This window comes from Scomber scombrus, chromosome 7, assembly GCF_963691925.1.
Source record: "Scomber scombrus chromosome 7, fScoSco1.1, whole genome shotgun sequence".
Lineage (NCBI taxonomy): Eukaryota > Metazoa > Chordata > Actinopteri > Scombriformes > Scombridae > Scomber > Scomber scombrus.
Genome location: NC_084976.1, coordinates 8,516,773 through 8,533,689, shown reverse-complemented (window position 1 = coordinate 8,533,689; position 16,917 = coordinate 8,516,773). Strand labels below are relative to the sequence as shown.

Below are 16,917 nucleotides of genomic sequence, written 5' to 3'. Positions count from 1 at the left end.
GAAGGCTATTTAGTACCAACACTGCGCCTCTCAAAACCAGGTAGAAATGCTTCTTTATATATGTTATAGAATACAACTGTAGATCAATATAAATCTAATCTAATATAATCTAATAACCCGTTATTATTTTTGAAATGCATTTCATTCAATTTAGCTACTAGAAACTCTGCTGAGATATTTCCGACAAACATAAATGTTCATTGAAAAATGTACAAATACACAGTTTTTAGAACAACTATTAGAGTTAATTTTAAGAAACATCAGTGGTTCTTTGAATGTTAGTGAATCATCGTTTCCTATCATTTTCTCAAGTTTTATAGTGACACAATCATTAGAAATGTACCTTTTAAAAGGGTCAGTTCACCCATCCATATCCATTGTTTGCAGTTTTCAGTATTTTTAAATAATTTTCAGTGGTTGTAGCTGTACCTGCATAATCTGGATGGGCTAACCTTTTAAACTATTATTTGTTTATAAGTACTTTTGCTACAAAGTCAAATGTAATATTTCTGAATACTTAATCGTAGAAGTCAACCCTGACCAACCAAAAGCACCATTATAGCCACATTCCTCCTCATGTCATGACTTTGAGGTTGAGATGTGTAAACAGCACAAAGTGTGGATGTGTCAGAGGTGGCAGATCATGCCCTAAAACTCCAGCTCCTCTGGAAGGGCTGGAAGGGTTTCTTGATGTTGAATAACATGAGATGAGGTTTGAGTTTTGGAGTTTTCTCAGGTATGACAGCAGCTTTACTTTCCTCGGTGGGGAATCGTTTGTGGTAGATTTCAGGGTAAGACTTTTGGAACTGAAAAGGGGAGGAAATGCATCTTTACTGTACAGTCTGTGTTCACCAAAGACATAAATATATCCCACTGGACCCTTACATAAATATGGAGGATAGAATATGGGCTGCCCATCTGATATGCGTCTCCCAGGTCGAGAATAAATCTCCATGCTCAAACTGATATTTGGTTTAGACCTTTACCCTCTTAACCAAACTAAAATACAGGCCTTGCACAAAAATACACTTTTCAATTCAAACTGCAGACATGACCTTGGGTTTCTCTCTTTCTTACCACTGTTAACCTATTTGGAATTTATAAAGTGCTGTTCAAACTGAATAAAGAGATATCACCACTTTGGTTTGATGAGCAGTTGTTTTATGACATTAGACTATTTGTTTTTATCATACTTTGTGTTGCCTTTTTGAAGTTCTCTCTGTTCACTATGTCACATGTAACCTACAATTTGCAATCCTCCTTCCAAAGCAGTGTTGTTTTCGTCAACGATGACGATGACGAAATCATTTCGTTGACGCCACTTTTTTTCATGACGATAACGAGACGGTGACGAGATAAACATAGCGAGACGTGTGTGAGTTTTCGTTGACGAGACGAGAATGGACGAAAATGTTAGTGGGTGATCTGTCAGACGTTTAAAATGCATGACATTTCTCCTTATTGTGTGTGTCAATTAAAACCTAAAAAGTATCTGCTGCTGCCTAGTCTATCGCTGCTGCATTCTATCCTTGTTTGGTCAAGCCCACCACCTGGCGTGCAGCGCACAACGTGCTCAACACGTCACACTGTTGTTACTCATCAGACAATGGACCATGATGGCAGCGGCAGTTTCAACACAGGGGCTCGGTGGTCGCAAACGTAGAGACGACATATGGGTGTATTTTAAATATAACCCAGCAGATAATAAAACAGAGTGTATTGTGAAGGAAGACGGTGACAAATGTGGCCACAAAGTAGGCGGAAAAAATACGACCAACCTTAAGCGGCACCTTAAGGCTCGCCACAAGGATATTTTTTTATATATTTTTAATACACAATCCTTAGATCAGAAATTTGCCGTTGGGTGGAAACCTTATATGTCTAAAACCATTCCTTTATTATTGTTATTATTTGTGAAAATAGCAGATCTGCAAGTTTACAATGTGTTGAACTTATAGATCTGCTGCTATTTTCACAATTTATGTGTGACATTGCCCAACAGCAATCTCCAATACTTATTGAACTAAATTAATTTGTTAAAAGACTATACTTATTTTTTCTTTTTCTTTTTTTTGACTAAAACTAGACTAAAACCCTTTTGAGTTTTCGTCGACTAAAACTGGACTAAAACTATCACATATAGAAGTGACTAAAATGTGACTAAAACTAATAAGCATTTTAGTCCAAAAGACTAAGACTAAATCTAAGATGGTTGTCAAAAACAACACTGTTCCAAAGGCCTATCAAGACTCCCGCTGGATCTACAGTTCATTTAATGGTAATGCATATACTTTCCAAAAATAGTATGAACATACCTGTTTGAGCCTTTTCCTCTTGTCCTTGGCGGGAAGCTCTTTGTCTGCAATCAGGCCTTCCAGCAGCTCCTGCAAAGGGGTCTGGGTACCAATTACCTTCTGCTCCTCCGCATCCACCTTGCTGATCTGTTTACAAAATGCTGGAGACATGCTGAAGTCTGTATCTGAACCTGCATATTTTATCTGATGGAGAAACAAAGGACATTTTAGATTGATGGACCCAGAATGTAAATATGGTAGAATAGAAAATAGTGGTGACACAAACTATCATATTCTGGATTAAGATTGTTTTGTTCAATACATTAAAAAAAGAAACAGGGAAAAAAAGAACATTTAGAGCTGCTACTTTACTGTATTACCATCAATAAATACTTTCTGCTATTGAGGAACTAGCCCTATTATACATTATACAATATATGTATAGATGGTGTCAAATATAGCCAGTAATCTGAACCTACAGAGATTATCTGGTCACAAGTAACTAACACATTTTGGCTCATCTTTCTGTGACATTAAATCTAGGTTGTCAACTACTGTACTTTACGGTTTCATTTTGGTGGTTTGGAATCAAACCTCTCAGTAACAGTAACATGCATTCTCAGTAGATGACTGGTTATGCTTACATGTTCCTCACAGCAGTTTAATGAGTATGATACGAACTCTACGTTTAGTGTGTAGACGGTTTTAATTTTAAATCCTCAGTTAAAGCATTGAATTAAGATATCGGCATGTTTTCATTATGATTCACAGCATGAGTGAGCATGTGCATCTACTGTTGGACTCAAAGATAAATCAATCCAACATTTGTAGGCCAAACAATGTTGGACAGTCAATACAGTCTGTGTTCTACATATTCTGGTGTGCTTGCCAAAAGTAAACACAGGCACACATCACTGTGAACAAACTCGGCGCAGATGAATGAATAAAAAGAATAGAAGATCTCAGAGGCACCCCCCTCTCACTCTGTGGTGCCGATCAAAAAAGCAGGTGCAAATTCTCAGAGGAAACTGTGTCACTGCTTCTGTCTCTGTGTAAGCTCTGTTCCTGCGATGTCACATGAGTGAGTATCCTTGCTCACAAGTTAGCATGAGACCAATATTCAATCCCACTCCCAAACGTTCCTGCAGGATTTCCAACCATTACTGCCTCCTCCTACAGATGTTTAATCCTACTACTCCTGTGGAGATTCTGATCACTCCAGCTCACATTAATGTTTTCTATTTAACATCGGTATGTGTGATGCTGCAGGGAGAATAAGCCATGTGCCATGTTTTATAATCTGTTATGTGTACATATATTTTTTTTTCATTTAAAGAAACAATACTATAGTTTCTACAGGACTACAGCATCAAAATGAAATAAAACTGGCTTAGCTTGAAGCAGTGGGAACCAAAGGTGGATAGAAAGCTTTCTAAGGTGTTTCCCATAGCAACAGATGCAAACCAGAAATAGGAGCATGTGGTTTCAGTGCAGCTGTGACCCTCTATCACAGATCTCAGTCTACAGCAGAAGCCAATCCAAAGAGGTCCTTTTGCCAGATGGGACATTGTACCCACAATTCAACAGTTACAATAAGTGCCTCAAGCTACTGTGAATGTTTTCCACTCACATTAACATAAAAAATACGCAATTTTCTTAATTAATATCTAAAATTACTGGTAACTAACATTTTCGGAGGGACCGTACCGTAGGCAGGATACTGACCTGAACTCTTCGGAGGTGAGACAGATGCTCTTCGACTTGGAAACGCAGCTTGGTAGGCACTTGGAAGATGGTGTTGTGGTGCTCCATCATGAAGGTCACCAGTTTGGTAGAAAGCAGCTCGTCCAAGTCCATCTCATCTCCTGAGCCTAGAACGCAGTTGGAGAACATCTGCACCATCTGGACAGGGACCACAATAGGAGACGGATTGAAAACTAGCCTCCAGCTAAACTATAACTACTAATACACACAATGTGATGAGCAGCAGTTGAGTAGACCCAGAACAGCCTGTGCCAATTGTTAAATTTTGTATGCATGCAGTGTTGGGATTGTTTTGAGTCTAGTACTTTAATCTAGATGGCTTAATAAGTATAAATAGCCTGAAGCGTTATAAAAACATCAAGCTAAGTGCCTGAAGGTTCTAAATTGAGCCAACGGTCAAATCTCTAAACAAAATATAAATAGAACCATGTAGACTTGTAAGTACAATAATTATTTTGACCACAATGGCTATAGACACTGAAGAAGAAACCCAACAACATATTGCCTTGGTATATTCTTTCTATTGCAGCAGTTTTAACCTTGAAAAGTCACTACACTATATACTATCTTGGTTCCTGTGAAGAGGACCGTGCCCTTACTATTACCTGGATAGTACTAAGAAAGTTTCCAGTTAACTGAGAGGTGTATCCTTCCCTGAACTCAATTCCCTGCATTTTATTTGGAATAAATTCACTAATCCAAGAATATATCAAATGTGTGACACAGGTAGATAAAAGAAAAGGAAAGGAAAGGCTGGAAGGAAAAGTGTAGAGACAAAAAATAATTATTACAATAATCTGAATGTTTCATCTCCATCACATTTGTAGTGAGCAACATGTTTCCTCTCTGTAATGGCCAACTAAATTCGTGATGATGTTTAAGACGGATATTAGGGGCCTATTAAGTCTGTTAAAATGTTTTCAAAAAGTCTGTCTTCTGTTTTTATTTTTCTAAACTGTGTGTTTTACAATTCAAACACATTTTACCATCATAAAGAGTGTGGTGGATAAATACAATTTTAACAATTCAATAATTAAGTATTCAGAATTTAATCATACTGTGAATGCATAATGAATATATATAATCAATGAATTTATAATGATGCAACACAACATTGCATTATGTTTTAATCAAATGAAGTGCTAAAACACACAGTACACTCAGTCATTAGCATGAAGAGAAACAGATAAATAAGTGCTATGGCCTGAAGTAATCCTTCTAATTTTTTGTGAGTGATCACACTGTGCACCATAGAAGATAATGATCACAGATGGTGAACCACGAATATAAATGACTGTAAAACACAAGACTCTCAGCATAGTTTTTTTCTGTTCGTCTTAGGCGCTGTGAAAAAATGCTTAAGCACTGCACCCATGTCTTAAAATGGCAGAAAAAACCCAGATTTTTATTAACTGTGTCCACATTTTGGCAATTTCCACAATATTTAGAGTTTTACTGTTGATTCTATTTTTATGATCAAATTTCATGATTCTGTCTGTGTTTTCTGGGCCCTACAGACTGAAACACTTTCCAAAGCAGCTTTTCCAGGTTTGAGAGGATTGTCCAAAACACAAGAAAGTTGCCTTGAATTTCACTGACTTATAATGAGGAATAAGGAGGAAGCACCTTCTGGACAAACAACATGTATATGAATGCCACAAACTATGGCAACAAAAAAAAAAGAAATACTAACTAACTTTGTGTCTTTATATTACCAAAAAACTACTTTGTATGACTGCAGCAAACCAAAGAAAGATGTTATTTTGGGAATGTGTACCAGTGTGCGGGTGGCAATGGTGTCATTGAGCGGAGGCAGTTGTGGATTCTGGCAGACACGAGCCATGAGTCGCAGTAAAAGCTGGAGGCGTCTTCGGTTGGGTGGCGGCAGTAAGAGACTGCTGACTTGAAGAGCCTCAGTGGCTATATCTGGCTCCTGCAGCAGGCCTGCGGAGATACGAGGAGAGGAGATTCATGCTCTCTGAGGAAAAACATACACGCTGGATAAAATGAACAACCGCAACTGTTGGTAGCAGTGTACAAATATAAGTAGTGGATCCCAATAGTGCAGCACTCACTGAGAATGTTGACAAAGACTTCATACAGATGGAAAGTCAGCAGAGGTTCTTTGAGCCGGTGAAAGTAATCCGCTACTGTTCTCAGCACATCCCTCTCGAAACCTGGGTACACTGGCTGTTTCGTTTCATTGCCGTTTGGCCCTGTGAAAGATTTTATTGCATGTGTGCGCACACAAGAAAGTAAGATCTTATATTCACATATAAACACCCACAGTGAGATATCTACCAGCTGCAAAAATGACTATATTCAGGTGCTTGATTCTGTTGCAGTCCCAGTCTAAAAGCAGATGGTGAACCAATCCCAACCAAAGCAGAGGGTTTTTTTTCTGATTTTTATAACCCAGCAGAAAATGTGTACTTACAGTTGGCGAGGCATTTCATAGCTGATACGACCCAATAGGGCATGTCCTCTGGAGATGAGAGAGGAGATTGGTCAGTCATAATATAATAGTCACAACAAAGCAATTATTGTCCAATCAATGCACCGTACCAGCTTTGTTCTCCAATACGACTATGCCCGTCTTATTGATGCTGAACACATTGTGAACAATGTGCTTGCCTTTCACATGTATTGGATTTAACACTCCATCCATTGTCTTTAGGCCCAGCACTCTCTGTAACCTAAAATAACAGAGGTTGAATTAAATATCAAAGAGCACTACAAACAGCGTGAACAGTAGAAGTGATTAATATGTAAAGGGGGTTACATACTGTGCGATTGTCATTGATTTCCAGATATGGTCCACCTGTGTCGGAGTGATGTCCTTCCTGCGTATAAGCTTGCATTCATTGACATCCCCAATGGCTACGCTGTGCCTTTTATTCCACAAATCTGTAGTCTGTTCAAAAGGGAACGGAGACATGTAAGACAAAGTTGCTTTTAACTTTACAGTGAGTGACCAGAAAAATAGAAAGCTGACAACCGTGTAACTAAATTCTACCTCTGTGAAACTGAACATCTGCATTCGTTGTCGACATTCTAAGATTAGTTGATTTCACTATTTTTGACACTGCAGTTTGTGTGTGGTTCCTGTCCTGCATGTGATTTTGAAAGAATTACATATGCTTTTGACAACTGTGATGCTCTTTATGTTGGTGTTAGACAGGCCTCCCTCTCAAACAGATGCTCCAGCTCACCTTTTAATAGTAAAAAGCAAGCGAGAGCACATTTCCCCATATATTGGCCTCCCTTCACTGGCTCCCTTCTACATTTTAGTATTGAGTTTAAGATTGTATTGCTTGCCTACAAATCATTAAATGGGCCAACTCCAACCTACTCTCTGCCCTTTTACAACCACGCATCCCATCAAGGTGTCTCACATATGCTGACCAGTTGCTTCTGGTTGTCAAAGTTGAAACACAGGGGAGATTGTGCCTTTTCAGTTGTAGCCCCCAAACTCTGGAACGAGCTGCCTCTGCATGTCAGGCTGACCCCTACACTGCCTGTTTTTAATCCTGTCTTAAAGCACATTTTTATTCCTTGGCTTTCAACTCATTACGAGATTTGCCTTTCTTTATCCTTCTGTGTGTTAAACTCATCTTTCTGTTTTATTGCTTTTTACTATTTTGATTATATAGCACTTTGGTCAACTGCTGTTTTTAAATGTGCTTTATTTGACTTGCCTTTCATAGAAGGCATAACATTGTGAGGAGTGGTTGTTTAAATATTGTTTAAATAACACTGTATTTACTACAGGGCTTGTATACCACACTGCATTGTTATATATAGTTTTAAGAGTACTGTATAAACCTGAGTTCAGAATGATATAAATGACACACACTGGTAATTGAAGCAAGGGGCTATATATAAATCTGTCCTGCCACTTGCTCTTCTATTAAGTTTGCATGTATTTACACACTCCGAACACAGCAGGGATCTAAGCAAGCACAGGAGGGGCTGAAACAGCTCTGTCTTATTCTCACCATGACAGCAGACTTCACAGGTGCAATGTTTTCACGCTGTGGTAATTCTTCGTAGTCATCCCAGCGGATGAGTCTGGGCAGGTCACTGCAGTCTCTCAGCAGAGGCCTTGTTGGAAAAGACTTCAGGGGCGACATTGTGGGGAACCTGTGAAGAAAGACAACAGCACTGGGATCAGCTTAGGAGGGAAAGGGTAAATAGAGAAGATGCAGTGATTTTTGTTATATGATGTAACTATGGATACAGAGAATGGATACAGCATGTTCCCTTCATTCGTATGAGTGATGCGCAGTGGCACATGAAGCCAAAATAGTTCAGCTCCCTTCCGCAATTGTGGGGCCCACAGAGCAAGTGCATCAGCGTTTCCTTTAAAGCTCCACTCCAGCCAGAGTTACTTCAAGCAAAGTCGAAAAAGAGGCTGATGAGCCCCAACCTGACATCTCTTTAATAAAAAGCAGATTATTAAATTATAACCGACCAATCTGATGTGTGTGGAGGTGTGTGTGGTTATTCTGTAGCAGCCTGGTGTCACCAGGTGATTTAATGAAGTTGAACACAGTGAACAGCTGTGTGTAACAACACTGCTCTCTGGCGCAGCACTTCTCAGAGGCTGTGGATTTCTCAACATATCAGTTTTGCTGCCCTCAGATGCTGCAGGGGTTTAATGAACTGGAGAAGCTTTGCATACAGTGTAAAGCAGCTGTGGACAGTAGATACCGTTCAAATACATCAAGGCGTCCTGATGTATTTTCCTGCTTTAACCACATTAAATATTATTTTCTGTGTCAATTTTGGTTGGTGTATTTAATTGACATAGTGATTTATATGTTTAGCATCAATCTGTTGCTGCATCATGCAGCAAGTATTTAGTAGGAAACACAGGCGCCTGATACTGTATCAGTAGCCTATGTGAAACTCATAAAAACAAAGGGATTTTATGAGGGTGACGTATCACTGCAGCGCTCTACAACAGTCACACATCATCATTCCATTTAAGCAACAGCTTACATTTTTGGACACTGGACCAAAAATGACACCTATTTAGTCCATTAAGATTTTCTGGAGCAGATACATCAGAAAAAGAAAACATGGTTCAATAAAAGGCTGGTCTGATTGTCCAAGGCGAGTAAAATGCGACGCCTGGCTAGTAAATCTAACAACTCACTTGCCCAATTGAAAAAAAAAAAAATCTTTGTTTGTGGTCATCATCATATCATAACTTATGTTCTCATTCTCTGGCACACAGCATAGCCCTCACCTTGCACACATTGGTGAATATTGGCATATATGCCGTTGACCAGTTAAGAATTGAATAGGCTAGTAAGTAGCGTGATGTGTGAAACATCCCTGAGGATTATGTGAGCACTGTCACATAGGGGAATAGAGGGGCAAGTAAAAATTGACTTCAGGCAAGGATCTCTGACCCACTTGCCTGACTGGGTGAAACAGTGGTGAGTTAAGCTTCTGTCCCAATAAAAATTTTGTTAAATGAGGGAAACACAGTGACCGTATAATACATTTCCCCACTGTGATATTATGGTAAAAAAAATCTCCCTGTCCTGTTCCCATCAGTTCATCACTATTAAATATGATGAATGAGGTCCAATAGCGGTCTAGACCAATAATGCCCATGATCAATTAACTTCTTGCTGAGGTCTTTGTGATAGCAGAGAAGATAAATGAACAAATAAGTTGCAGTAAAGTGCTGCACTGCTTCTTGCTCTGTCGTGTGGAGAATTTGATTCACCCACATGAGTCCGAGCAGCAGTGACGATGCAGGATGACATTGCAAAACTGTCCATCCGTTTGTCAATCCATATAACACTCATGTTTACTCCTTGTAATTTGTGATGAGCCAGGGTGAATACAAATCGGATAACAAATAAAAAGCAACATTATATAATGTTCTTCATTGGTGCAGACCAAATGTACCAATCTAGTGTGAACTATGGCTCATTCTTTAAAGGGAAACTTCCGGTATTTTCCAACACAGACCATATTTCCCCATTTTTTTATTTCAAAGTGACTAATGGGGCCAACCATTTTTGAAACTGGTGCAGAATAAAGCAAGAGCACTTAAACCATTATCTGCAAAAAGGGCTGCAATGTAATACGATGTAGCAACAGCATCCCATCATGTATGTCCACTAAAAGTGCTGACAGACTCAGATTGTTATTATAAGTGTCTGAAAACGTTATGAAAAGGATTTGGAGAGAGGAGTGCTAGGAGGAGTTTGTTGTGTTGGAGTACAGAAAATGTAGTTTAGTGTTATCCAAAAGATTTACAAAGTCAAGGCTGAATATGTAGCTGATTTCAACAACAACACAACTCTCGCGAGATTTCAGACTTCTTCTTGAGCAAGACTTGGTTAGTCACAAAAACAAACAGACTGAATCAAGCTAAAGGTAGAGAAAAAAACTTCACTTCTCTGCACGATCCTTTCCACAATGTTGTCAGACACTTATAGTAATAATAATAATCTGAGCCTGTCATTGATAAACTGAGCTCTTTTAGTTGAAAAACATCGATGGAGCACTATTGCCCCGAAGGATTACAGTGCACTCTGTTCACAGCTACCAACTGCAGTGCTCTCGCTCAATACTGTCTATACTGACCAGTTACAAAACTTGTTGTCCCCATTAGTCACTTAGACACAGAAATAGGCTCCAGGTTGAAAAATACGAAAGTTTCCCTTTAAGAAATGGAAATTGCACCATTAAGTCATTTAAGAGACATTAGCACATTGCTGCATACAATGCAGTAAGAGTATCAGAGTTTACAATTCTTACAATTATATCAGTTGCTCATGATGGACAACAGTTTATTATATCCAGAATGACCAAGTAGTACCTGTACAGGTGACTGTTGTCTTCAAAGTCCTCTGTCCCATGGCGTCCTTTGATGTCTTCAATAACATGGGCCTTAAGAAACTTTCTGAGCAGCTGCAGAGTCTGGTAGCGAGTCACCTCAGGCCCAAAATTGTCGTTATGCTTCAGCAGCCTATGAAGATAATCCACCGCCTCGGATCCCGTGAAACTGAAATCATAGTAGCGGAAGTTTGCCCAGTGCCTTCTCAGCGGCATGCCTCCACGGAAGAGTTTAATGGTTTCATTCCACTGCAAAAAGGGAGAAATACAAGAGTGCTGCATGAGAAAGGCTGAATGTAGAAGGTCAAAAAAAGGTTCAATCCCTTACATAGCCATTTTTATATGTAGTTATGTTCAGAATTAATAGCTGCCATCCTTACCCTAACTACATGTATATGTGTATCTAACAGGGGAAGTTTATTTGTTGTGTTATCATTCATTCAGAAGTATTATGACCTTAACATATTTTGTAATCTAAAGACCTGATATGTTACAGCTGACAAATTTACTGAGTGTTCCTTTACAAGCAGTCGAGCAGAAAATACAGTTTAATATGGCCTGTAAATACTCCACTGAAGCTCTAATAGAGCCACCATAACACCAAGTTCCTGCTTTCAATGACATGAGTTAGACTGGTAATTGTGACATTTTTGTAGTTGTCCTGCCAAAAAGGGATACATCAAACAACATATGTGAGTAAAGTCAAGTTACTTTGATTTATATAGCCCAATATCACAAGTCAAAAAATCTCCTCACAATGCTTTACAATCTGTACAGCATACATCACCCTCTACAGTAGATGCTCTACTCCGACAAGGAAAAATTTTGCATATTAATTTATATATTTATACCAAAATCTGTTCACATAATGATCACCTGTTATACCTTATGGTGGCTACAAATCTCACTAAATGATAATAAAGTTTCACAAAAACGATCAAGGCCACACTCATTTTCACCCACATATGCACATTTTTTTCATTCTAATAGAAAATGCAGAACAAAGACCATTATGGAGAATTATAATGAAAACATAGCAAGCTCTGAGAGGACTCATCATCCTTTATTCACAACAAAAGCAGGTATGTATCCCTCGAAAACATTGTCTCTCCGTTTTTTTTCGTATGAAACAGAGGTTATGGATTATCAGATCTCACAAAGTATCCATATGGGCAGGAGAAAAATAAAAGCAGGAGATGAAAGCAGAAAGGGAAAGCTACCCAAGGTCATTACAACTCAGGAGAGTATGGCACTGTATGAAGCAGACGCAGTTAACACAAAAAGCTCACTCTGGCTGGCCTGGACCTTGAAAAGAACTTCATGTGTAAAAAATCCAGACAAACAAAAAACAACAACACATGTAACATTCAAGAGGCTGGCCTTCACCAAAGCCTTTTTGAAGCAGCAGGTGGAATGCTATCTTTTTTCAGGGATCTCTTTTAGGAGATTAAAAAAAAGAAGAGCTTTGGGGATTTTGATACCATAAACTGTGTGTTTAATATTGTGCACTTTGTTGAGAGTGAATACGTCCTTCATTAGGGTGTTAAAAAAGCTCTGGTCACAACCAGTGAGGTGGATGCAGCTGATAGCAATAATATGCTGCTGTATGAATTAGAAAAGGAGCTCCCACATTATCTCTATTTTTAATCAGTTAGGTACATATTGGCAATACAGTTACTGCCAATGTAAACACTAAGGGCGTATTCCTGTAAAAATAGTGATTAGAAATGTAAAAAACAACAACATAGCTAGACAGGGGATCAGCAGAAACAGACCATTTGAAGCATTAGACTATACTGTTGCGTGCGAGCATCGTTAACCAAGACCCATAACAGTTCATTTAGATGTTTTCCCCGAAAAAAGTTTGTTTGTAAATGACTTTACGACTCTTCTTAAAGGCTAACACACTTTTCTGGGCTGTTTTGAGAGCTTTCCTTGCCGTGAGGACACTTTAATTATTTGTACTGGGAATAAAAGTGAAGATAGCACACACTGTTAGCTAATTCATTAACGTTGCATTAAACTGCCCTTCACAACTGAGATACGTTAGAAAACGCCGTCGCTTTTGTCTGCTGAATGCCTTAATATATAACGTATAAGCCTTACCTCTCGCATTTAAAGACATACATGGAAAAACTAACTACAATTACACATAACGTTATTACATTGTAAAACTGAATTCAACACTTTTCAATGTCACATTTAACCGTGCCTCCCTAACTTTACCACACTCACCAGCTTAGTCGCCCTGTAAGGACCCGGTCCGATAACTCTACCTTCCATTCTGACGATGAAAAATCTTCTTCTCTCCTATGAAAACATTGAGATATATAATTTTTATAAGCTTTTCAAAAGCTTAAGCCGCAGATACAAACAGGCGTTGAGTCTGGAGAGAGACGTTGCTGCCAACTTTGAATCTCTTACGTCACACCCGCGGAACGACGTGATTAGACGGAAGGCTGATCACGTGACCACCTGAAATGCTGAAACGTGTTTATGAATGGATGCGACAGCACAATAAAAACATGGACATAATAGTTGTAACAAGAGCAGTTATTATAGTTATAATACGAAGCTTTTATTTTTTTTAAAAGAAAGAATCAAAAGTAGTGATTTACACAAGGAGCATATTAAAATAACATAAAAACAAACAAAAATAAAAAGAGTGTTCTTACAAAGCAACAATAATCTTAACCATTTGCCCATCAAATTAAAGTTTGGTCATACTTGTCTGCAATTGTTATACCATTTAATCTAGCCTGCATCTAACCTTAGAACTGATGTAAGTCATCCCTGTTACTATATATTTAATGGTGATGCAATATAAACTTTAAATATGTCTAAAGTTGTTCATAGTTTATACACATAGACACTCAGCACAATTGGAATTCATATTGAAACAAACAGATCTATATATTGAAGGGAAAGCAATAGTATGCCCATACTGACTATTCAGTAATCAGACTGCTTGGGTCAATATCAAATCACACGTGATAATAACTAGTTGTAAATTTGGATCAGTTAAAATCACAGTGATTCAAGTCACATCTCCTCATGAAAATGGTGAAAAGGGTATGTTTTATTTCAATTTATGTGGACCAATAGAAGAGAAAAGTCTAATTTGCTATGCTGTGGATCTGACAGAGAGCATCTAAAAAGTTGATGGAGCAATGCATAGCTACTGAGGTGCTCAAAAAGCTGAGAAGGACCTTAAAAACAGAACTCATGCTAATAACTTTCTGGATAGACAAGAATAACAGTAGACAAACTAAAAGGAAATAATTGCAGAGATTACCTTCTCACAATCAGTGGAGGATCCCTGTTTAACAATTCAAACTGTTCAAAGTCGCACAGAAGATGATTGCACAACTCTTAAGGCAAAAATCTCATTCTGGCTGTCTTGAATCTTGAAAAGAGCTACACATGTGATGTGAAATATCAAAAAAAGCTTCCCTTAAACCCCTATGAGAATGGAGTTATGTTTTTGTCTTTGCAAGTGTCTCTACATCATAACCCTTTTTGGGGCAGCAGGTGGAAGGCTATCTTTTTTCTAGGGCGTCTTTTTGGAGAAAAAAAAAGTATTGGTTGGTTTTGATACCATAAACAATGTGTTTACAGTTGTGTATTTCGCTGAGAAAAGACTCACATAAAGGTTGAGTAACAGGTCATTGTTAATGTCATTGCTAACACCTGTTCAAAGCTGCACAGAGGATGATTGCACAACTCCTTTAACCTGCTTTTCAACATTTGAAGTGGAATAAAACAAAAAACAACTGTGGGGCACCGAGGCGTGGTGGATTTTGTAGTCTAACAGAGACCTCAATAAACCTGTTTCTTTACACAGGACATCCTCTCATACACTTTCTGCAAAACTCACATTCAAACTATCACTACTGAGATCACTGTGAAAGATCAGTCTGCTTATGAATATTAATGACTGAGAAAGAGATTATACATAGGGAGTAGGGAGGCTCACTGGACCTATATGACCTTTTACAACACAGCACAGCGAACCCTCACACTTCAGACTGACTTAGAGAGTGGAGTGGCACCTTGAAATTAACTCTGACGATAGCAGTGTTCTATTAAAAGTTAGGAGAGACACCACTACAGTGATCTCTGACTTCTAAAGAATTTTAAGGTCTCAATATAACAACGCTTACACACCAGAAAAAAGATAAAGGTTTCAATTACCATAGAGTTTAAATGACACAGCCTTTAGTGACTTTTGAACTGGTTTCAGCATAGTTGTTTTCATTGCAGCACATTCATAAAAGTTATTTTAGTGATAATGCAAATGTTAATCAAGCAAAAGTTGGAATGCAAATGAGTAGGATGAACACGAAAGTCTGTGTACTGCTGACAGCTAAAGTTGAACAAACACCACCTGCTGAGATATTAAAAGCTGTGTTGGTGGCTGCCCCTGATGTTTAGCCTTCTGGAGATGTCATGAGCCTAATTAGATCAAACATTTCTGATTCCCAGTTCACAACTGAAGAGATCGTCCCATGTTCCACATTCAAACCTGGTTCTATTCCATTTGATAATTACTGTATGTCTCCTTCCATCCTGTATCTTGTTCCTTGACTCCCCAGTAAAAGGTCACCACGATAACGAGGAGAAGGCAAGAGTAAACATATCGAAGGCTTCACTAGATGTGAGGCTGAGATGGCAATCAATAGAAGCAAGAGAAGCAGTGAGACGGGGCATCATTTCAGTATTTGGAGGGAAAGATGAAGTGTGTGCCTGAGCAATAACAGGAGGACATTGACAAAGCACACATGCCAACCGGATTGTGTTGTATGATGTCATTTCTGCCTGTCAGCTTTTGCTAATAACTCAAGTGCACATTACCGGCTGCTACATTATGTATTAAATTATGTATTAAATGTATACATCATAATAACACCAACGGAGGTTGGACCTATGTGCAAGAAAAGCCCCGTGAGCCCCAAGTTTGGAAGCAAATACGGCCTTGAGTATGTGTGGATAGGTTTCAGGTTTGCACATGAGAGCACTATTTTTCCTCATTGTTTGCATTCAGTCATGCATTTATTTTAGCCTCTATACTCATAAGCCTCCCCTTACCTGCTGCAGATAGGCATCCAGACAGCATGATGCTACCACTGCCACGCTTTATTGTGGTGATACTATATTCATGATGGCATAAACATGGTATATAGCCTGATGGCCAAAATGTTCAGTGTTGATCACTGTAAAATACACATTTAATCCTCTTTGATTCAATGTTGTAAAACAATAAAACATAAAAATGAAACTTCCAAAGGAGTGAATAGCTTTTATAGATATGATATGACTGCATTTAGAGCTGTAGATTTTCTAGAAAACAAAAGAGTCAGCAGTTACAATGCAGGCCATTTTTAATTTTACTTGTATTGATCTAAAAGCTGTTTGTTTTAATACACCTAATGTGCCACTAAGTCAGAGCTGTTAGCAGCATTTAGACATTTAATATGACAATAAGCGGGTGGGTAAGACTGAAGACAAGAAAAGATCAAATTGTTGTTTTAAAAACTAGACAGAGGACCAATCTTCATCGTTCTTTTTTATTTGGCAGACAATTCTCTGTTCTTTGGGTGAGATATTAAACAGACAGTGCTTTAAATTCCCCCAAGGGCTGCACAGACCAACATATTGCAGAGATATGCGTAATGCACAAGGCAAAAGATGGCATCATTGGCTATGGGTAATAAGGGCTTGAATGAGCAGCTTGGTGTGGTGGATTTAGTTATCAAATGAAGACAACCAGTGACATCAATGTGTAGCTTAGCAGCATAACCATCAGTGGTAACATAATGATCAGATAAGTGAGCGTGAGAGCTTGTCAGAATATAAAGACAGCTTCTTCTGCTCATACCGACCCTTCCTCTTGTCCTCTGTTGAAAGCCAGAGGTGAAAAGGTATGAAGATAGTTTTAATATTATGCCTAAAGATAATTTATCAAATGTCAATTCAACGAGAGGTCAAAGACAGG

At 38.5% G+C, this 16,917-nt stretch overlaps 1 protein-coding gene across 1 annotated transcript; it reads right to left on the bottom strand.

The window, feature by feature from the left end:
• Nucleotides 1-567: 567 nt before the first annotated feature.
• On the bottom strand, nucleotides 568-13,205 carry depdc1b (DEP domain containing 1B). The gene is made up of 11 exons (XM_062422617.1): nucleotides 13,158-13,205; nucleotides 10,906-11,171; nucleotides 8,057-8,201; nucleotides 6,845-6,972; nucleotides 6,624-6,754; nucleotides 6,496-6,543; nucleotides 6,134-6,274; nucleotides 5,836-6,002; nucleotides 4,020-4,196; nucleotides 2,316-2,498; nucleotides 568-806 (listed from the first exon to the last, which is right to left on the bottom strand). Exons 1-11 carry the CDS (start codon nucleotides 13,203-13,205, stop codon nucleotides 642-644), a joined length of 1,599 nt encoding a protein of 532 aa, XP_062278601.1. The 3' UTR covers nucleotides 568-641.
• Between the last annotated feature and the right edge of the window lie 3,712 nt (nucleotides 13,206-16,917).

Bases quoted from the DNA above. Each gene is read 5' to 3' on its own strand.
- depdc1b (XM_062422617.1), bottom strand. From the start codon at position 13,205: ATGGAAGGTAGAGTTATCGGACCGGGTCCTTACAGGGCGACTAAGCTG. The intron at 6,973-8,056 runs GTGAGAATAAGA...CCTTTTGAACAG, and splicing joins CTGTGAAGTCTGCTGTCATG to ACTACAGATTTGTGGAATAA. The intron at 6,275-6,495 runs GTAAGTACACAT...AATCTTTCACAG, and splicing joins TATGAAATGCCTCGCCAACT to GGCCAAACGGCAATGAAACG.